This window comes from Fundulus heteroclitus, chromosome 6 (assembly GCF_011125445.2).
Source record: "Fundulus heteroclitus isolate FHET01 chromosome 6, MU-UCD_Fhet_4.1, whole genome shotgun sequence".
In the NCBI taxonomy this organism is placed as follows: Eukaryota; Metazoa; Chordata; class Actinopteri; order Cyprinodontiformes; family Fundulidae; genus Fundulus; species Fundulus heteroclitus.
Window position 1 is genome coordinate 9,925,255 of NC_046366.1, and position 23,460 is coordinate 9,948,714.

Genomic DNA, 23,460 nt, shown 5'->3' on the forward strand with positions numbered 1-23,460 from the left:
CCTACCAACTGATCGCCCCCCTTGACCGGACCTGGCTGATATAACAGAGCTGGCCAAGTCCCACCTCACAGCCCTATATCCACCGAGCCTTGGTCATGGTTGTCACGTAGGCTGGTTCCTTTGAACTCACCAAAAGAGAAGATGAAAAGCATCCATGGGCTTGCCCTGGAAGATTACAAGATATTACAGATATTTTCACACCTGCCTGCATGCCCTCGCCAACTTTTCCTTGATGCGTTCGGGGGAACACAAACCCGGCTGCCGATCACAGGACTCAGCGGTGCCCCACGTTGCTGCTGTTTGCCCATTGGCATTTGGCGTGAGCTGCCAGACGATTTTCCACACTGTTACTTCTCCTGCTTTTGTAACCCCGTCTGTGTTTCAGCCTCACAAAAGAGCTGTGGCCACACACACACACACACACACGGACACGTGCTGTATTTGTGGGGAAAACATCCACATTCATTAAGCTAATGCACATCTGTGGAGAAAAAAAAACAAAACACATTTTCTGGGTGTTTTTATGATTTATTGCGCGGCATAAATGTGAAATTGTGTGTACGGGATGTTAGTTATTTAGGTGATTTAGAGGTTGGCAGAGAGTATTTTTCCTCCTCACTTTGTGATTTATGGTTATTACGAAAATGTGAAATCGAGTTTATGAGTATAAGCATATTACCTTACGATAATATAAATAATTGAGGAGATTTAGGATTCTGGGGAGACTGGGTGTTGCATACACAATAGCATCAGAGAAAATGGAAAAGGTAGCTTATCAGGTTTAAATCATCCTCCAAGTGGAGGTGACACATCACTGTATTTGGCTTTTGTGTCCAGTAGTTTCATATTGTTTGGCTCTTGATATATTTGAAAGTATATCAAGGGGGATATTAAACGCAGGATTTATGAGATCTGGCAATTTCACGTTGGAAGAATGTGAAATATGGTGATGGCCGGTGGTGTTTAATGAAATATGGTTTTGTTACTTTTGCTCTCTGAAAGGTAGCTGAAAGATTCCACTTCTGTAGCTATAAAATATCCGTAGCCATTATATCTGCTTTACGGTGTCCCTTTATTATAATTTGCTATTAATCTTGGAGGAACAGATGGGGGTGAGAGGTCAGCCTTAAATGGATTTGGTTTCCTTAGATTGGGCTTTTTTGCTTCAGAATGACTCTTAGCTGTGCTTTCAATCAGCACTACCACCACTCAGTGAGGTAATGATGGCCGGGGCTTCATTAAGAAGCTCGTTAAATCTACTCGTTAAGCTGCAGGGCCGTTAAGACTTTGATTGTTAATGGCTCTTCGTTAAGGAGGAAGAGAAACCAGGCTCCTGTGGTGGTCCTGACCGGCCGGATGTTTTGGCCAATTGCCCCCAGATGGCCTCCTCTGAAGATGAGAGGAACCCATTATTTTAGATTAGTCAAAGTCAAAAATGTAAAGTACTTTTTAAAGAGCAAAACAGAAACCTTAACATACAGCGATTGGGATGGTGATGATGAAGTCAAATGACCTGTAAAAAAGACAAGTAAATGATGTTGAAATAAGTCTAAGACACATTGCGGCAACTGTTGACCAAACACACTGACCATTTTTTAGTACACGTCGCAAGTACTTGATTTTATCTCCTTCTGCGTTCAGGAACTGCATTAATTCTTTGTGGTGTTGATTCAACAACGGAAGAGAAAACTTCCTTGAAGATTTTGGTCCATACTGACAGGATGGCGTCGGTGTATTGCATAAAACTGCAATACACCAAAACACTCAGATCCTGTAAAATCAAGACTGAAAACCCACCAGTTTAGAGTTGCTTTTGACCCACGACAACAGGAACATTGACCAACATGTTTGACTTGTATTGATGTTTTCACTCGATACAATTTAATGTTTGTCATTGGTCTCACAACCAGTGACTGCTTTGATGTGTTTATTACGGTTTATGTTTTCATGATGTAAAGCACTTTTAATCGTCTTGCTGCTGAAAAGTCATTTACAAAGCTTGACGTTTTGTAAAGATCTTTTGTTAGGTCCCATGACTGTGGAGGCCACTGGAGTACAGTGAACCCACAGTACAATTTGAAATAACTTCACTCAGCCTGGCAGCAACATGTAAAAAAAAAAAAGAAGAAAAACCCTGTGATGTACTAAGGGGAGCAAAAATGGGCCAAGAAATCCTTTCTCCATTAAAACAGTGAAATAGCCCATTATGCTGGCATTGATACTAAAATAATTGCCAACATTAGAATCATTTGCAGCTAACAGGTGGACAGTATCTTTTCTGTCAATTTAGCACCCACAATGCTGTCCCACAAACAAATTAAAACTAGTGGACTCTTCTTCTAGGTTTAGCAAGAACTACTCAATTTCTAACTTCAAAACAGGAATCTAAAATATTGATCCAAGCAACTATTGTCTTTCATATCTTATTACTTACCCGCATTACTGGAGGAAGTCATTTGCTGAAAACAATGGGATAGTGCTTCTCAAGACTCACTTCACTATGATGAGAAATATGCTGGAATCTCATCACACCACTAGTAATAAGTGGTTATTGAAGCTACAGCTGCCTTTTCATCATCTTGAACCAGTCTGCCAATTTGCTGTTGACCTCTGACATCCCCAAGCTATTTTCATCCACACAAATGCAGCTTATTTGGCGTACCTAGTGAAAATGAATAGGAGTAGAGTCCGATGTGGTGCTCCTGTGGTACTCACCACCTTGCCGTACCACACCATACCAGTTTTATTGATACAACACTTTAAACACCCACAGAACAAAAACGCTGTACACAAAGTCAGTCATATAGCTTAAACCAATAATAAAATCACTAAGACCTAATAAATAAAACAGCCCTATACTAAACTAATAGATTAGTCATAGAACCACTAAAACAAAGTAAAATGGGCATAAATCAGTCAATAAAAATATTGGTAAAAGAAATTTAACAATTTTAAAAGCCAACGTCTGAGATTGTGTCAAAGGCCAAGGAGAAGAGATAGGTTTTACGAAGGGATTTAAAATCAGAAAGTGAAGAGACCCATCTTTTTTTTAATGTGTCCTGTTTGGCAGTGTAGCATTAAAGCCCCAGTGTGTACGATTTTTACACTCTGCACAATGAATTACAAACAACCTCAGCGTTGAGCGCGTAATAACTACTACAGAAGCTGTGGAGTATATGAACTGTGACAATGTGAACATGTCCTCTATGCATTATCTACTGCTAACAGGTAGTAGCTATGGTCATCGTGTGAAATGGTTTTCGGCACTGTTGCCAAGTCCGATTGTTTTTTTTTTTTCTAAAGTCGCTTGTAAATTCCATGAGTCGTGATTTTTGGGCTCGTTTCGGAAGGTGCAGACGCTTATTTTAGCTCTAAAAAGCGACTATAAACATGACTGATGAGACCTGGTGTTAATGCTGCACTACAGACAGTGAATGGGGCTGATATCCTTCCACCCCTCCGTGTACACACCCCCTGGGAAGGAGAGGGAGATGAGCAAAATTTCTCTTCCCTCTTGCTGGGTAAAGAGTTTGGATCGTCCTCCATTTCAACAGACAGATAGAATGATCTTTGGTCGTCCTTTGCTTGTTTTCTACTCATCCACCGACAGCATGTCTTCATATAGAAGACAGATAAGGAAAACGCATATGGTTAACAAGGTTGGCCCCCTTCGGCTACTGAAATCAGAAATAGGAACGCAATATGGCGCCTCCCAGTGGGTGCACTGCCACTTGTGAATTTATACACTACTTCTAAGTTCTAAGTCATGCGAACGCTTAATTTTTGATTTGATGCTATTAGGCTTTGCCAGATAAAGCAATACTTGATTTTTACTAATTAAAAGCCAAATTAGTTACACACTGTCCCTTTAAGAATTGTTTACTTAATGCCAAAGCGAGCCCAAGAGATTTACTTTCACAAGTGGAGCATTACCTCTTTCGCCATAGTGCTTCTCTCTCTCTCTCTCTCTCTCTCTCTCTCTCTCTCTCTCTCTCTCTCTCTCTGTATGTATACATATATATTAGGCAAGAAACTTTATCAGATACTATTTTTGGATTATTTCAAGTTTAGTGGACACAGAAATGGGAAGGTAAAATAGGATGGGCTTCAAACTTGAACCTGAGATGTCCCAGGAGAGGAGGCAGTCCAAAACCCAACCTGACGAAAAGACAAACCGAAGACCAGGTACACAGTCACATTTACATGTTTCCCTTGTGAATGTAACTCTTCAAACATGGAGAAACCTGTCTGATGACCAAGGGAAGGTCATTCCAGAACTTAGTAGCTGTTACAGCAAAAGCAGCTTGCCATACTCACAATCTCACACCCTCACAAACTGCGGTCTCTTGGTCAGGAAGCCATTGATCCAAGCAGATAGTCACTAATCAAGGCTAGAACTACATGGATCAATAACCTAAATGAGTTTTGATGGTGCCAGACAAGTCCATTTGGCACCAAAAACGATGTTGCATTCAATGTCACTTAAATCCTTCCTGTACTCTATTGTGATGCTGAGGTTTGAACCTCAGCCATGCGTCTTCAACACGTCCAGATGCCTAAATGTACCGAGCTTTTATTTATGTTAGTCAGTAATTAAACAGTGGCGCTTGATACAGTGGTCGATGAGTGCATATCAGGATCTTGTTGTTTGTTTTTGGTTCACTGGTGCAGTTTTGTTTTGTGTTTCTGAAATACAGTGAAAATGAAGCATAGACCTCATTTTTATCCTGAGCTATTGCAGCTCTCGCTCAGTTAGGGCTGGTGTATTGAACCAGGACTGCCCATAAAAACGAATGTACACAGAGAGACAATTCATCTGCTTTATTACCGTAAAAAATATTAAGTCTTGTCTTTGTTTGGTGTGGCCTCAAAGGCAGATGGATAGTCCACAACCATGTCCCCGATGGGGAGGTAAAATCAATTCAGTTCAGCTCAATTCTGCTTTATTAATATAGCAGCAATTTATAAAAAAAAAAAAAAAAACCCGAATGCAATACTCTTTAGAAAAAAGGAAAAACCAGCAGTATTCTCATTTTAGACATAAAGAAATCCAAGCAGAACCAGACCCTGAAAGGTGACTATCCCTCTTCACAGATTAGACAATTTTGGTAGTGCACAGCAGGGCAGCCAAGGTGTAAATAATGACATTGATTATAGTTTTATTCTTTGTAGCTCCTTTATTTTCAAAGCGCTGATACAGTGCATGAAGGCGAACTTTCCTGCTGCTAAAACTCAGCAGGTCATAGGAACAGAAGATCTTTAATGCGATGAGATACCCCTGTTATTTTCCCTACTGTGACCAGTCACAATGTGCTCTCTCAACCTGGCCCGGTGCTTCATGTCGATTTGTGAAAATTACCAAAAAGAACAAATATCCCATGATCAAAGTAATTACCTAATCTGCTAAATGTCCATCTCCATTGGGTAAAATTTGCTTTTACAATCTGAGAAATAAATGCTTGTGTTCCTCAGTTTGAGAGGTTCAAAAACACACAGAACAGTGGAGTTCAGGGGCCTGAAAAGAAATCCCCACACGTTCTTGTACAATTTCTTACTTGTGTTGGAAAGCATGCATCCTTTTACTTCTGCTTGACAACTGACGTGACGCTGCAAGTCAATCAATCTTGGAGGCTCGTCAGTAGCTGACCAATCGGCGATCGCTATTTGTCCTAAAGTGAAACACTCCTTACCTGCACAAGCAACAAAAGCAGTAAAACCTTTTTGCAGTTCAGGACCACCTGCGCTCTCCTGAGAGCACATGAAAGTGGTAATTCAGCATCTGGGGAATTATTATTATTATTATTATTATTTTGGGAGAACCATTTCCAGGACATTGATCTGGCATGCTTTTGTCCATCGTTAAAAGGTTTGGGTATCTATAGCGGTCTGTTACAACCGTTGGTTTTATTATACCGAGGTGTTGAAGTCTCTGACAGGTCTGAAATGTTGAATAAGAGAATGACCTGGGATAATCATTCAGATCCTTGTTTGCATAGTGTTGGAGATATTTCAACCTAGCAGGGAAGCTTCTCATCAGATTATTATGGTTATATGTCCTCCCAGATGAAAATGCAGAAAATGCAGATCAGGACTTGCATTTTCTTCAGCTATTTTGCAAGAAATACTGAACTACAGAATGGGTTTAGATAATTTGCTTATTTTTTGTGTTTCAAATTCTCTAAATATTTTGCAATTTCTTTTCTTCTGTGCAAGCAAAGGCATGTTGTGGGACATAATTCATTTCTGGGTGAAACTTGGTTACGACTAAAGCTACGTTCTCACTGCAGGTCTTAATGCTCAATTCCACATTTTTTCTGAAATCAGATTTTTTTTTTTTGTGAGGTTGTTCCCATTACTTTTAAAATGCTACCTATATCTGACTCCAGCGTGAACTGTTTGCAGTTCCAAACTGACCCACATGCGCATAGGAACAATATTAATGACTTCATGCAGCCTGCATTTGTCCAGCAAACATGGAAGAAATAGGTTTTATGGATTAACGTGTCCAACGGAAGGCACTTATTGCGTCAGTGGGTGCTGAGGGAGAAATATAAAGAAAGTGAAACTCTGGCATTTTGCAAAGTTTTGGCTAAAGAGATTGCAGGTGGGGCAGGGATTTTAAAAACTTCACAGAGACCGAGTTCATTCATAAAATTTAGAAAGTCAAAGGCAACTTTTAATAATATCAGTACCTCTCATCTCAACTCCAAAGGCAGGAGACTCGTAGTAATCATATTATCACTAGATCCCCAAGCGCTGCCCCCCGTTGAAATGTGATACAATTTACTGAAACCAGTGAAAACCTCTTCGGCATCGCAAAGTCCTTTGTGTGCAGGATTGTACACAAATTCTGCACGGCCACACGTTAAGTCCCTTATCCAAACTATACAAGCCGTCTCGAGTAGACGTTTTCCTGAGGTCTAGAATCACTGAGCAGCGCTGTAGCAGCAGGCGGCTGTCGTCTCTTTTTCTAACGCTAACTGCTATCACCTCCAGCTGCTCCTGGAGCAAAGTTGTGACACGTGTCGATTGAAACTGACGTCGAAGACGCATTAAATCCACCTTGGATGTTCCCACCGGGGTCACGTTCAAAGAGATCAGATACACATTGGATTCAGGACCACATATGGAAGTGGCTCACATGTGACATGAAATGATTAGATTTGGGTCGGATCTAAGCGTTCCCACTGGTTGTAAAACCTCTGACCTGGTCACTTGACCTGCAAAGAAAGATCCGATTTGGGAGCAGTGGGAGCGGGGCCTAAGTAAAACGGAGGGGCATGGATGAAATCAATCAGCAATTAAACCCTATATATGTGGCCAGTCACTGAGGTTGCCACTGTTCAAAGCTTATTTGTTCTCTATTGGTTGTTTAGCTGCCAAAATATGTTTGCATTTCTTCTGGTTTGGTTTTGAGCTTAGACATTTTAAGTAAAGATGCAGATTTTATGGCTGAATTCCAAAGATTGATTATGTAAAGCTCTGACCTGCCAATAAAGATTTTAGTTCCTTAATGTTTTCTCTTTAAGTACTATAAAGCATAATAATAACTGTTTGCAACTTTCTGGGCAAATGGAAATGAAATTGTATTGAAAATGTTTATAGCAGAAACCACTATGGTGCATTCAAAGCAAAAACAAGTGACTCAGCATCACTGAAAATGTAAAAATACAACAAAGTCACCCAGTTTATGAAATCTGTAAATTAAACCCAGCTTAAACAAATGACACTTTTTCTTATTTACACATTATTTACTCATTTACTAAACAGATTAGACCTCCCTACCGTTTTCTGTTCCCCACATGAAAAGGAAATGTGCGCCATATCACAAGATATAACTTTTTTTCGCAAGATCATTTCAGAATCCATAATAGGCGTGTCTCACTTAGTATTTGAGATAAAAGCACTCTGATTTATTATTATATATTAGATTATTGAATCATTTTCTTCATTTACTGTAACAATACTTGCCTTCAGGAGCTTTTCTGCAATCAGTCACTATTTGCAGGGGGTAGAGGAAACATCCCATCATGTGTGAAAGAGAACAGTCGATGATGACACTGAACAAATACACATTTGACATTTTAAACTGCCATTCATATCTTATATTAGTGTTAAAGTTGGGGAGCACGTTTTGTTAGCTTCCTAACAAAACGTTCCATGTTTATCAGAGCGTGACACAGAGTTGGAATTTCACTCCTGTCCCATCCCAATCCCTAACCAGAGTAAAAGAAAAATCTCCTGTCCCGTCCCACTTTAATTCAGATTGATTTCTGCTCTTGTACCGCTCCTACAGTTTTTCTTAATTTAGTCTTTAAATAGATTTAATTTGATTTGATTCTTCTTTTAGATTACTTAAGTTTATGAATTTTTATTTAAAAATATATGGCAATCCGACAATATCTATCTTAGTTGAATGAGCCTAAACATAACATATAAAGTTGCATTTTACTAATTTATTAAGCTTTTATTTCTACTTAAACTAATATTTCTGAAATGAAATCTAGGGAGATTTTCAAACTCTTTGTAAAGATGTAATTGAGGTACTGGACCTGTTGGGGATGTGTGTAGGAGTGACTGTGTTTGGCTCTTTTACTACTCTACTATGGCGCAATCAGCTACCATAATAGTTGTTGCACACAATATTATGTTCTCATTCAACGGTGAAATCAGGGTTATTTCCAGGGACAGCTTCAGCAGCTTCCCCCACACCGACTGTTTCAGTCGGTGTGGGGGATCACAGTCGGTGTGCCCTTGGGCGAGACACTTCACCTAATTTGCCTGTGGTGGTGGCCAGAAGGCCCGGTGGCATGGCAGCCTCGCCTCTGTCAGTCTGCCCCAGGGCAGCTGTGGCTGCTAACATAGCTCACCACTGTCAGGGTGTGAATGTGAGTGCTTTGTGGTCCTTGGACTATCACAAACATGTGATTATTAATTGAGTCCCATGGGAATCCTGTGACCTGTGGGATTCCCGAAAGCAGGGGCGGTTCTAGACAGGGGCCAACAGGGGCCCATGCCCCTGTAGAAATGGTCCTGGCCCCTGTTATGGCCCCTGTACTAAAGATATGATATTAAATACACTTCTCATAATTATTTGCAATGGCAAAGAAACCATAACTGATTGGTCACTTTGATCAATATTATTATTTTTTACCTATACAGTTTTACTCTACTTAAAAAGAATTTAAAACTTAAGATGTTTCACGTTTAGCTTTAGCTGTATTGAGCTGGGGGCAAAGTATTCAACTGCTAGATCAGTTCCAGAGCCACAAGTGGCTCACTTAATATTATTCCACAATTAAATGTTGCCATTTTATTGTTGTTTTTTTATTTTTTTGTTCTGTGCCCCTGTGAAAAAACACTGGCCCCACCTTGGCCCCCCTGGTAAATTTGGTCTAGAACCGCCACTGCCCGAAAGAATATCAGCTTCTAATCTTTATTCTCTATAGTTAGTAGACGATTATGTTTAAAGAGAGAGCCTGTTTAGTTTAAGTTTATAGACCCTGCCAACATTCACTAGTTTAGCATGTCCAATACAATGTTCCTTCTAAAAGAACGTATCAGGGCAAGTTTGCTGAAATACTTTCCGATATCCGTTGACCTCTAACTTTAAACTGTAGCAGTCTCAATAAACAGCCTGCATGTCTTTGTAAATAATACAGTTTTTATTCTGAAAACTTCTTACAGCTTTTGTTCCTCCTTTGACTTCATCTATAAATAAGTCACTCATACTGAAAATGGTTCATTTTGAGTCTTCTTCCCGTAGTGGCAACTTCTGCACCATAGTGTGTTGTTGACCGTGATCAGAAAAGGTTTCTGATCAAGGTTTCTAGATTATGGATTCTGACTAAAGCATTGGTTGATTGTGATCACTAGCCAACTTCTCAGGGCATCTTTAATTTGAAGCTCTTCTTTTCGAGAAAAGTCTTTAGAAAACGTCAGTAGAAAATCCATTTTGCACTCACATCTCACAGTCCCCTATCTAATGTTGTTGTGCAGGCTTATGACTAATTATGGCATTAAGTGTCTGACAAATGTGAGGTGTTCGTTGAATATCAAATTCAATCCTGATTATTCGTCTTTCATTTGCTCTCTCTTAAAATTCTGCACTTGAAGTACAAACAACCTTGTCAACATACATACTCATCGTTAACCCCCCAGGAAGTAGGCATCGCCATGCCATTTCCCCCCAATGAAAAATGCCAGTCCTCAAAGTAAATGAACATTCACATTCACAGTATCCATTCTCATTTCATTTAGAAAATGTGCTTAGCTGTTGCCATGCAACAATGCTTTCACCCAGCTAAAGCCTCTTCCCAGCCCCAGCTGCCTCTCCCCTGTCTTCTCTGCATCTGAAGTCACAGTGTCACACTTACTTGAGAGTGGGGCCTAATTTACCGCTCCCCTTTCTTTTTTTTCTTTTTTTTTTGGTCACAGTTGATATTCGATCCACGTAGAAGCGGCGGTAATGAGATTGAATCTTGATGCGCTCTCTGCGTCCCGCTGACTTGTCTCTCTCGTTGTGGGACGGAGGACAGTGTGGAGCCTTCCCTGATATTACCTTTCCCTGCATGAGAGGATGCTGGTCGCTTTGCTATCCTGCCAGGCACTGATCCAATAAAACACAACACGGGGCCTGTGATCGATACCAAACGTACCACTACCATGCACCCCTCCAGACTCACTCATAGACACCTATTAGGGAATAATTGATTGGCCTACTGTTCGTTATTCCTTTGATATGGTGCTTTCATTAAATCCACTGCTGCTGGGAACTGAAGAAGGGGCTCAAAGTGTGAGCAGTGGAGTTTGTGTACTGGATATCTTAAAGATTAAGGAGATCCAGGCCCACAGCTGCTCGTACAGTACTGCAGAAATAGAAACATGAAGTGCAGAATAATGACTGCAGGAAGGAATAAGAAAAAAAAAGCCAGTGTGAGAGCGAGGTATTGTCTGCTTTTCTTTTCCCTGCTTCTGTTTAAATTCATTATATCCTGGAGGCATGCGGAGGATAATCTGCTTGTTTTGTCTTCACTGCCTGTCTCGAAAAAAAACAATCTTTAATTTTTAACCGGTGTTTACTCTTTTCATTCTTTCCCACCCATTGCGTTCTTATCTCTCCCCACCTCTCACTACCCTACATTTTTTCAATATCTGCTAATTTCTGTTCTCTTCTTTTGCTGCCATCCTTCCCATTATCCTCCCCCCCCTCTCACCTCTCCTCACCTAGCTCCACACTGACATGGACAGAAATGATGGCCGCACCAAGTATATCCTGCGAGGCGAAGGGGCGGGCTCGGTGTTCGTGATAGACGAGAAAACGGGCAACATCCACGTCACCAAACCCCTGGACCGGGAAGAGAAGGATGAGTACCGCCTCATCGCCACGGCCACCGACAGGCAGACTGAACGCCCCCTGGAGCCGTCGTCACAGTTCATAATTCGAGTGCAGGACATCAACGACAACCCTCCTGTCTTTGACGAAGGCCCCTACAGTGCCACCGTGCCTGAGATGGCAAATATAGGTATTGGAATGGGCGGTTCATTGTGGAATGGTTTTTTTTTTGTTGTTTTTTTAAAAAGGATTGCATTAACAAATGGATTAAAAAATAATTAGGAAGAAATATCGATCCTCGTCAAGAGTATAAACTCTTTCATCAGGGTGTTTTTGGAAGCCAGACTGACAGACATGCATTACCTTTAATGTTTTTGACTTGTAGCAACAATCACTATCTTTAAAGGAGCAATAGTTAATATTTAACCACTAGCTCTCTCCCTCCACCCCACTTTTCCCTCCCCTTCTCACCCTCTCGCCCGTCGCCTCGTATGCACATATTTGCAAGGATAAATACACAGCAAAACAGCATCACCTTTCAGAGGGACACATCTAGTGAAGAAGTAACTCATAACCTTATAATGCCGTTAGCAAGAGAACATTTGAGTCCGCTGGGCTTTGATGTTATACCATATTCCGTCTAAAAATATACCTTTAGTTCTTCACATTACTATTTTTTAGTTCGTTCTATCTAAAATAATAACGTTTCGCTTATTGCCCCTTTAAGTTACCACTTCAAGGAATTGCGGCATTGACCACAGTTCATTTCCAAACACCCAGACATGCGCACTACACTGGCTGATAGAAACCAGGAGTGGACTATGATATCAGCAATACACAGCGTTGCTTCTCAAATACATTGTAATATTTTGGATTCCATAGTACTAGATCTATATCTTCAGTTCAGAGTAAGTGCTGGGCACACGCATACAGCAAGTGGGCAAAAGTTTTGCAGTTGGACCTTTTTTCTCTGACTCTATCTACTAATTTCAGCTTTACACTCAGTAAACCCTGAAAGCAGATGTCAGGAGATGTTATAATTACGTCCCCTTGTGTAAACAGTAGGTGTTGTATTTTAAGGTGTTAGAGCGCTCAACCATTCATGAAAATGATATCAGGGCCTCATGAATCGCAGATGTGCCTTGCTAGCGTGGTCGTCATCAGAGCCTGTTAGGAGTAAGTAAGGAGTGCAGATAAACAGTCATATTCAGTCATTTGGAATAATATTGAAATGTTTATTTCCGTAATTCAGTTCACTAAGTCAAACACAATGTATAGATTAATTACACACAGGCTGATGTTTTCAAGCCTCCAAGGCTGTTATTTTCAAAAGGTACTTTTAATTTGAAAAACGATACTCAATGCGTGTTCTAATTTATTAAAAATGACTGTAGATCAGACTTTTCACTGTTGATGCATTTCATCACAAGCAGAGCTTTATGTGTTTTAATGTTTCTGTACATGGTGAACCCGGTATTCAAACCGGCACAGCGTAGAGTTTAAAAGATTTATTATTAAATGTGTGGTAGTGGCAAACGGGTCAGGCAGGCAGGAATAGGAGATGAGTGAAGGCAGGCGGAGACTGACTTGACCAGAAAGAACATGCAGAGGCAGACTTTGACTAGCAGGAGCAGGTGGAGGTAATAAAGGTGACTGGGAGGAATGGAATGATCAGTCCAGAAAAGTCCAAATGAAAGCAAAAACCTAAAATCGTGACATGTATGGCCACAAACAACGAGCCAGAAAGCTGTATCATCACTTAGATCAAGCTATACTAGCTATGATTAGCTTCAGAAACCGGGACAAATATCATGAAACCCACCAAGTGGACAGGCTCTGATAAGGGGTCTCTTTCACAGAGAAGCCGAGGTGGGTAGGCAAGAGGCGGCGGGTGAGTTCTATCTTTCCTCTTCCAGCTGTAAGATTATAGGTTCTACTAATATTGTTCAGGGTTTTTCTTTTATTAAGTTTACACTAAAATTAAGGTTAATTAAAAAAAAACAAGCAAATGAAATGAAGCTGGTGCTTGTGATATAACTCTGCAATTGATGTAGACCACTAAACAGAAGTTTTCTATTGAATGTGAAATGTGCAACTTGATTTTTGTAAAAAAAAATTCCCCTAATATGCTCCAAAAAGCTTTAGTCTGAACAATAACATCATTAAGAAGCAACATTCCTCGAGGCGCTCCAGGAGGAGCTTCAGTGTTGGAAAAGAAATACAGATATGTACCTTAAAATGGTCTGTAACTCCCTACTGATTCTAAAAGTAAACCTTGAAACATTAACTATACAGCTTGTTCAGTGGTTTTCATGTCCAAGTAATATTTACCAAAACCTAGTTTATAGTTATTTCTTTAAAACACACTACTGTTAGGGTATTAGTAACACCATCCTTTTTTAATGTTGACTCCCACTGCACTATTCAATCCAAGCTCCACTTAAAAGTTACCAACCACGTGTCATTGAATTTAATTCACAGTAAGCAGACAGAAACTGCAATCTATAACAGAAAAGACGTAGTGAGGGGGAAAAGGGTGAGTACAGGAGCAGCATGTACAGGGGATTGTTTTTTTTTTTTAAAACTGTTTCTTTAACTAAGAGTTGTCAACAACTTGAACGAAGGCCACATTTGCACTTTAGGTCTCAGGTTGGATGATTATTCCTACAATAATGTTATTGTGAACTTCTTCAGAATGCAATGTTAACAGTCCATAGCCATGAATCGACCTACATACACAGAAGAAAACAGGAGGTCCCACATAGCAGACTGTGTTTAGATAAGTGAATATGTCAGCATGTCAAATGCTGTGCATCTGTTGTGCATCCACCAACAGTGTCTGGCCATTCTTTACTTTTTCCATTGTTTACATTCAATCTCGTTTCCGCTCCTGCACAAAATTCAGTGATGTCAAAGTTGGGTAAAATGTCACATGACCATTCAGACTAAGGTCACTTTGGATTGAGGACTATGCGTAAGTTGCCTAGGTGCGAGTTTAAGCATTTCGCTCTGCAAAAAAAGTTAGACTCAGACCCTGTGAGTGGGATTGTAGCCAAACAGTATTGGTTTACTTTAAAAACATAACTCGACAGGTCCAGAACTACTTTCACCTCTAACTACAAAATAAGAGTTTCAAATATAGATACAGGGGGTGTGATTAAATTCAAAAAGTTTAAAAGCAACTTTTGGCAGAAAGAAAGTACTTTAATTTTTATGTCACACACTTTGCAGAGAAATATTCATAAATAGTCATTTTTATATCACTAAACTCCTTGTCACGACATGTTACACTCTTTGTAAAAAGAAGTGTAACAACATGTTAGCATGCTTTACTAAGCCTTTGTAAAGCATTAATCCATATACACTACAGTGAATTATTAGATTTTACTTTAAAGGAAAGATCTTTGTATTTACTGCTCTTACACCATTAGGCACAACAATTAGTGTGAATGCTAATGTTTGTCAAATAATTACTGGTAATTAGCTTAAACACCTTGTTAGAAATGATGAGTTTCCATCTTACTCTGTGAGTCAGCGGACCAATTTTATTTTCTAGAATTTTTTGAAGAATGCAACCCTCATTTCTCGTTTAATCTTTCATGCCCTTTTGCCACCGTGCCCGAGCACCGAGAGCAAAAAGAAATGATAAATAATCTCAGTGACAAGGATAAGAACTTAACCTGACACAGTGGGCTATTGAAGTTACATTCTGTATACAAAATAAGGCTGTAGCATTTTATTAGTTTGCTGTTTAATCAAAATAAAGCACCAGCCAGTGACTGCTGTCAAGCGGCAAAGTGATGGATGTTCCACTTGAGCACAGCTAGACAGTATGTTTTATTATTTCTGTCTGAGAGGGCTGAGTTGTCTTACGACATTTTGTTCAAAAGCTTTTTAGCCTCCACAGAGATGTCCACTATAAAGAGAAAACTGTAAAATACGGGAAAACACAAAGTGGCTCCTATCGGCACTATAATAAACCAATGATGAACTCAGCTTTGAATCTTTAAAAACCCGTATTTGGTTCAACTTGAACAGAATCACTTAAGTAGGGACATTAACTAGTGTTTGCAACACAACGTGGTATACATAAATGTCTTTAAGTCAAGTGTTGATGTTTTGACAAGGAAATTTACACAGCCGACACATGGCAATACAATGAAATACTGCCATTACCAGACTATAACTAATATTCCATTTCCACTGCTAAATATTTTCTACACACACGTTTAAGCTAGATTTCAGTGAAGTTTAAAAGGGATGCTGATGACAAAAACTCAAAGCTATTATAATAATAATAATAATAATAATAATAATAATAATAATAATAATAATAATAATAATAATAATACATTTTATTTGTATAGTGCTTTTCAAGAAACCCAAACACTTCACACAAAAGGCCAAATTATAAAATCAAAGCACTCAGGTACAAAACACAGGACATGAAACAAATTCTGAAAGCAACACACTTACACACACAACACTGGATATGAAAAAAAGCACAGGAGAAGCATAAGGCAGGGTAAAAAAAAAAATGTCACTCATTAAATGCAGCTCTTAAAAAGGTGAGTTTGAGCTGTGATCTAAATGTGAATAGGTCTGCACTGTCACGGATGTGTTTGGGGAGAGCGTTCCAAAGGGTGAGAGCAGTCAAGAAGAAAGCTCTATCAACACTCTATTGTCCGATACTTGGTTCTGAGTGGTGAAGACAGGAGGTTGGCATCAGAGGAGCGGAAGCTGCGTAAAAGGAGCGTGATGGTGTAGCCGGCAGCAGGGGGCCTGTTTATGAAGGGCTTTGTTGGTAAGAAGTAGAACTTTGAAATGAATGTGTTGGGAAACAGGGAGCCAATGGAGCTTCTGAAGAACTGGGGAGATGTGGTCATGGTTGCGGGTGTGGGCGAGCAGGCGAGCGGGCAAGCAGCAGAGTTTTGTATGTGCTGCAGTTTGTCAATGATTTTGGATGATGGACCATAAAGAATGCTGTTGCAGTAATCGAGTCTGGAGGTGATGAAGGCATGGATGAGAATTTCAGCGGCTGTAAAGGAGAGTGATGGGCGGAGACGCTTAATAATTTTTAGATGGAAGAAGGCCGCTCTTGTCATGTGGTTGATGGTTGTTGTGTTCGAAGAAGAGGTTACTGTAAAAAAAAAAAAAATCAGAGGTTGCAGGTGTGAGTGGAGGGAGACAGAGTGGTGTTGTCAATGGTGAGACCGAAGTTGTGTGGTTTTGGTAAGGGATCTGGAACCGATGATGATGATGTTGGATTTGTCACAGTTGAGTTTGAGGACGTTATCCATCCATCCATTTTCTAACACGTCTATCCCATGTGGGGTCATGAGGGGTGCTGGTGCCTACCTCCAGCTGTCAATGGGCTAGAGGCGGGGTACACCCTGGACAGGTCGCCAGTCTGTCACAGGGCAACACAGAGACAGACAGGACAAACAAACATTTACACACACACTCACACCTAAGGAGAATTTAGAGAAGCCAATTAACCTAACAGTCATGTTTTTGGACTGTGGGAGGAAGCTGGAGTACCCGGACAGAACCCATGCATGCACAGGGAGAACATGCAGACTCCATGCAGAAAGGATAAGGGTGGGACTTGAACCCAGGACCTTCTTACTGCGCCACTGTGCAGCTTGAGGAAGTTAGTGCATCATACATTTATCTCAGTGATGCAGTTGTTCAAAGTGTAATGAGTGGCATGATGGTGGATTCAGTAGATATGTATAGCTGGACATCGTCACCATAGCAGAGGAAGTGGAGACCGTGGAAACAGATGATGTAACCAAGGAGGAGCAAGTAGAGTAGGGCTTCTCAATTATCGTTTGTCACCCCCCCCCCCCCCCAAAAAAAAAACAAAAAAAAAACCTCACTGTCCGCCATGAGTGTAAATAGTATGATTTGTCCATAAAATTCTTATGACTTGTGAAAATTGTGTTAGGCGTACATATAATGCAAGTAGTCTACACCTCTGCATAACATCCATCCATACATCCATTTTCCAACACGCTTATCCCTTGTGGGGTCACGAGGGTTGCTGGTGCCTATCTCCAGCTGTCCTCTGCATAATATTGTATCCTTATTAACGTTAAAGTAAAGCAAAAAAAGAAATATATATATATATTCTTCGACAGAGAATAACTTTATTAAAATTGCTGTAAACAACTGCTGTTTTTAAAGGACATGGAGACCCATCCTCAGAAGTAAATTGTAAGTTACATAGATGCAGTGCTCAAACTGCAGGTTGCTCAGGTGCGAGCCACCAGAATTGACAGACTCCTGGAAAGGTGTCAAAACATTTTCAGAAAGAACTAGGCTAAAGTCCGGTTGCCTCCAATTTAAGCCTGTTTGCTGCTGCGATGACCCGGATAACTAAGAATTTACACAGGCTTTATTAACATTGTTTTTAGTATCTAAAATAAAAAAATATATAAAAAGTATCAAAGTGCTTACTATCTGCAAAATTAAAAATATAAACACAATTTCTTATCAGCATTAATTGGGTGTAATGTCTTTAAGTGATGCCTTCATTTATTTGGCTTCAAGCTGTTCGCTACCAACATTTTTAGACTCCCACCGTAGTCACAGTGAAGCCAAGGGCTACAAACGTTTTGTTATATTTCCTCATCTTAGGTTTTAGGTGCTGTATGTATGCAAAAATCAAACAAACCCTACAAACAAGCCCTAACACCATAGAGAGAATAATCCAAGCGTGCACTCTGACAATGAGAGCACCACAGTGACACCTACTGCGGTGGATGTGAAATTACACTTTATTTTAGTACTGCCGGAAAAAAAAAAAGTTGTTCCCCCGGGTCAGACATGACCTTTCTCCCCATGACGCCTTGTGATAGAAGATCTGTGGAGGAGGTGGAATTGGTGATGCTGATGAATTGTTGTCTGTTTGTGATATAGGACTGCAACCTGGAGAGGGCAGTGCCAGAGATGTTATGGAAGGATTCTAGGCTGATGGTGTCATAGGCTTCAGTGAAGCTTGGGAGGATGGGGATGCTGACGTGGTCGGAGTCGGTAGAAAGGAGGTGGTCACTGGTCAAAGAAAGAATCTCATCTGTTATCCAAAAACCTTTCTTGCAGCTTACAAATTATTTTATTATTTTATGATTGATTAGAATACCTGTTACACTGGATATAAACCAACTGACTTTCTAGCCACCAGTAACTGATCAGAGGACCTGATCAAGGGGTAATTGGCCAAATCTGATCTCTAGCCATTTGATTTTTACATTTTTAAAATGTATGATCACTTTCAAAATCAAATTACAAAAGGAATCAAAAAATGTAATGTTTCTCACAAAAGTCAAGCTAGTTTTTTGCCAAACAAAGACATTTTTTCCTACCCAGTTATGATTTCAACTTCTTTATCGTTGATCCTTTCATCTTGGATAAGTAGTCTGGGCTCAGTTACTTCGAAGCGACGAGAATGTTCTAGCAGTAAATGATAGATAATCAGGAAAATCTTTGTTTAGGTGATATACTTTTGCTCAACTCAGGGTGAAAAACATTTGTGAGGTTTGAAAATAAAACCTTCAACCACAATGGAGCCACGTTTTCAGGCATTGCAGCACAATAAACATAGAGAGCCTTTTATTAAAATAATAATAATAATAATAATAAAATATGAGATATATGCCATGAAAAAGTATTTCAGGTCATCAAAAGAAAATTTTAACGGTCAGAGATAAACGGATAATTAAAAAAATGCAGGTAAACAAAGTGAAAAGATCTATCAGGTCGAACTTGGCTTTATGTGGAAGTGTACTGCCCTGCTGTTAAATCATAAATGAAGTGCCATATTCTGGCCTGAGTACTGTCTGACCTACAGAATCAACAAATCACTCCAGTAGAACCTGTCTGACAACATGAAGTAGGTTAAAAGATCTTAAAAAGCCACATATCATTTACAATTAATAACAGGTGACAACCAAGCCTCTTAACATCTACCACTATGGATAGAGTTATGAAGTCATTGCTATGTCTTTGGGAGTGCATCAAACCACAGTAAGAGCCATTATCCACAAATGGAAATGAAACATGAACAGTGGTGAGAATTCAGGGAGTGGCCGACGTACCAAAATTGCTCTAAGGGAATATCGCAGACTCAACCATGAGATCACAAGAGAACCCAGAGCAACATCTAAAGCACTGAAGGCCTAACCTGAAAGAGACTGATGAAAAAGTCAAAAATTGCCTACTAATTGGGTTATGCAGCAGAACCATGATCAAAAGCACACCAGCAAATTGACCTCTGAATGACTCTGAAAAAGGTGAAAACCCTGGAGTAACATAGTCTCCACATAAATCCTAGACTCACTGAGATGCTGTGGCAACTACTTAAACAGCCTTTTGATGCTAAAATAAACCCCTCCAACATGGCCAAATTAGAATTGTTCTGCAAAATAAAAAAATAAAAAAATGGGGAAAAATTACTCCAAGGTGATGTAAAATAATCAATGTTACAACACTAACAAGTTGTGGTGCAACCAGGTGTTAGCTTAAGGGAGCAGTTAAGGGCCAAAATAGCTTTTCTTGCTAATAAATGAAATCATCATTTGAAATCTGCATTTTATATTTGTTCAGATTAGCTTTGCATGAAAAGAAAAAAAAATTTTTTTTAGGTGCTACAGGAAGGTGCAAACAGAAATATAACCGGTTGGCGGAGAATTTTTCATCTTGGAAATTAACTTATATTGAGAGTCTGTTTCTTTCCGTTAAGCTTATATTAAATTCAAAACTGGCTACATCTTATTTTTCTGGTGACTTTATTGCTCTTTGTTTTTTAGTATAAACCAGTAAAAACACAGACCAGCCTCTCTCCCGAGTCTACTGAATCAACATCTGCCTTAGATTGCATTTGCTCTCTTTGGGCTCTGAAAAGATCTCTGTAAACATTTACTCATGTTTGAAAATTAGCAACCCAAATGGCAGGTGTTAAAATATATCTCTGCCCGCGCTGTTCCAACAAAGCTTTGTGCTGTTCTAGCACCAACCAGAAACAAAAGTAGGAAAGTCCTGTATGGTTGCCCTTTCCCAAATGGAATGTAGTAGAGAATAGAGAAAATTGGACTGCTTAAAAAATTTGACCCGAACTAAATCATAGCTAGAGTGGTTAAATTCAAATTTACAGCCAGAGACTCCAAGTACACAACAAAATGTATTTAAGTTAGATTTTGCCTGATATGTCTCCTTGAAAGCAGCCAGGAACTAAAATCAGCACACAAACAGTAACTGTCCAAGTATAAAACCTTTTTACCTGCATTTCACCTTGCCTTAATAATTTCTCAGACAGTCCCTGTGGTGAAACAAAATCATCAAACTGGACTGAAAACTTAATATAACACTTTTGCAGTCATATGGACCACTCAAAGCACTTTACACTAGTGCCACATTTACCCAGTCACACTCACAAATTCATACACCGATGTGAGGGCCCCTTGGGTTAAGTGCCTTGCCCAGGGACACATCAACATGAAGCATGACAGGGGGAAGCTGGACCCAAACCCACAACCTTCCAATTGCAAGAAAACTACTCTACCCATTGAGCCACAGTTATTATTAAACAAATATAACAACAATGAACACAAAAAGGCACTGTTTGAATTAAGATGTTAAAAAACAACTAAATGGCCCTGAGCAGAAAAGTGATTGCCCCTCCTGTTGTGACATGAAATGAGCAAAAACTCAAAAATCCTCGACACCTTTTTCTCACCACTGTAAATGTTACAGAGTTGACAAAGGTATCTAGGATGAAAGTAGAATACAAAAGTTAACAAGATTACATTATGCTATTTCCAATGTTTAATAAGGTCAGATGGCACAGTTAATTCCCCCCCCTCCTTCTGGCACAAAACTGCCCCTGTTTTAACTGCCCCACCCGTTCCTGCCAGGCAGGGCAAATCTTACTGCTGGAGTTGTTTCTGGTGGATATGTTCAGAATCACAGATCCCTCTGAAATCCTAGAATAAATTGCAAATGATGATCCAATTTAAATACAACGCAGACAGAATCTGCTGAGAGTCAGATTAATATCTGATTGTTAATGGCGCTGCCACCAAAGCTGCTTTTAGGATTCATGACACCCTTTCTCTTTCATTACAGGAGAAGGAACAACACATTCCATATGCTGTATCCGCGGTTGCTAATTTAAAAGAAATGTGCAGCTTGTGATTATGCACAGGTCAAGTCGTGCGGGTCATAATAATAATAATGTGACTATTAATAATATGCAGATTCCCCTGTTATAATAGTGATCTCAATGGCCTTTAGAGGCAATATTTAAAATTTTTACATTAACATTCATGCTATGTTTGTGTGCATATAAAAGTATAATAAAAATATATTGCTCTCTACAAATGATCTAATCACTTTCACCTACAAAAATCTAATCAGAAACTCTTCAAAGAGACACCACACCACAATAAAAACAGCATTATGCGCCTGGTAGGGTTCCCGTCTGTTCATATTTGTGTAGCGTGTACTTTGTTGCTGCTTTGGGACGCCGTTTAATAGCCGCTTGAATTTTCCTCTGAGCTTATTTAGACACTGACATCCTCTTTAGTTGAGGAGCTGATGTTACTATACATAATTGAAACCATTAGACCGCCAAGTACAAATAATGTTTTCTAACTCCTAATGATCCCAGCATTCTGCTGCAACGTCTGCACCACGTTGCACTGTAAGCTAAAACTGCAAGAATTAATTGGTCACACCCAGTTGTTTTAGTGCTTGAATTGGCACATATAGACTGTCTTTAATAAAGAAGGAATTGTTTTAAACATATTGAGGCCGAGAGGGTGAACTCTTCAGAATAAAGCAATTGGTTAGCACTTAAAAGGCATTTTGATACCCGTAAATCCATTTAGGCTCAAAGTTCATTCTTCAGTAATGTTCTCAGACCATAATACTCGCAGAGATGTTGACTAGAGTCTGAGACTTATGCTGCATTCAGTCAGCCTTAGATGTCAGAGCGGCGAATGATAGTTGGAGATTTCTATTTGCAAGATGGTAAACACTGATATAGACTTCACTCACTGCTGTGGTGTTAACTACTGTCAGCAATAAAAGCCTATAATCATGGCTTTCTCTCCATTTGATGCATTAAACACACAAAAGACAAATGCTCACAAAAATATTTTCTTAAACAGAGTCAAACTGTCGGGGCTGCTGGTGAATAGTTGATATCTCTGCTGCTGTGCATATCGAATGCAGCAATGTTGGATTCTTTCATTTTTGACTGGAATTCAGAAAATCTGGCTTCTGAGTACAGTTTTAGACTCCAGTTGCTCTTTAGTCCTTAAAACCTATTCTTTAGACTTGACTTAAACCTGCGATATAAACTTGCATCCCAAGAACGATCCATATATCGTTATCGGGCGGTAAAAGTAAACTGCTACGTGAGCCACAGTCTGCAGGTCACACTGTTGCTCATATTCTGTAAAATATTTTTTTTATGCCAGGAGTGGTTGTGGACTAAAGGGTATTAATGGTTCATAACACTCTTTTTACATTTGCTGGTAGCTTCATAATAATGACCTCATGGAGTTCTGTTAAACTGTACTCTGAATTAAATTGGGCATTTAGAAAAAAAAAATGGACTTGATTTATTTTCAGCATCTAATTTTCTCACCGTTAAGCGAGGACCTTTGTAATTGGTCATCGGTAAAGCACTTCTCTGTCGTTAACTGACACTAATTCTGTTATTTATTATGTACCCTAGAACATGTTTACCGTTTTGATTGGACAACAAGGGGTTTTACATTTAAACTTAAGAATATTGCTTCCTTTGCAAGGAGAATAAGGGGTAGAAAAACCTCCAAAGCCTATCTAGTGCACTGTATTAGAAAGTAGTATAAAAATTGATTACTGGTGTTCAATAGGACACGTATGATTCCTCAAAATAAAAATCCTGTTTGATTCCTTACATATTCATGCTGCTTTTCTATGGACAGAAATGTATATTTTTATTTTTAATGGGGAAAATATAACACAATCAACTGTTAAAATAATCATTTAGTTGACCTGTTAAGTTAGATTTTGGGGAAAAAAAGTTCATTATCTGTGTGTTCTTCAGGGTGCCTTTGTGTTAATTGTTCTGACAT

The 23,460-nt window shown here is 39.5% G+C and overlaps 1 protein-coding gene across 1 annotated transcript in view; it reads left to right on the top strand.

The window, feature by feature from the left end:
- The first annotated feature begins 11,211 nt into the window (after nucleotides 1-11,211).
- LOC105921916 (cadherin-24) overlaps nucleotides 11,212-23,460 on the top strand; it is a 119,558-nt gene continuing 107,309 nt past the window's right edge. Inside the window, exon 1 of the mRNA XM_036138016.1 lies at nucleotides 11,212-11,525. Coding sequence (XP_035993909.1) covers nucleotides 11,243-11,525 — 283 coding nt within the window. The 5' untranslated portion in view covers nucleotides 11,212-11,242. The remainder of the gene's footprint in view (nucleotides 11,526-23,460) is intronic.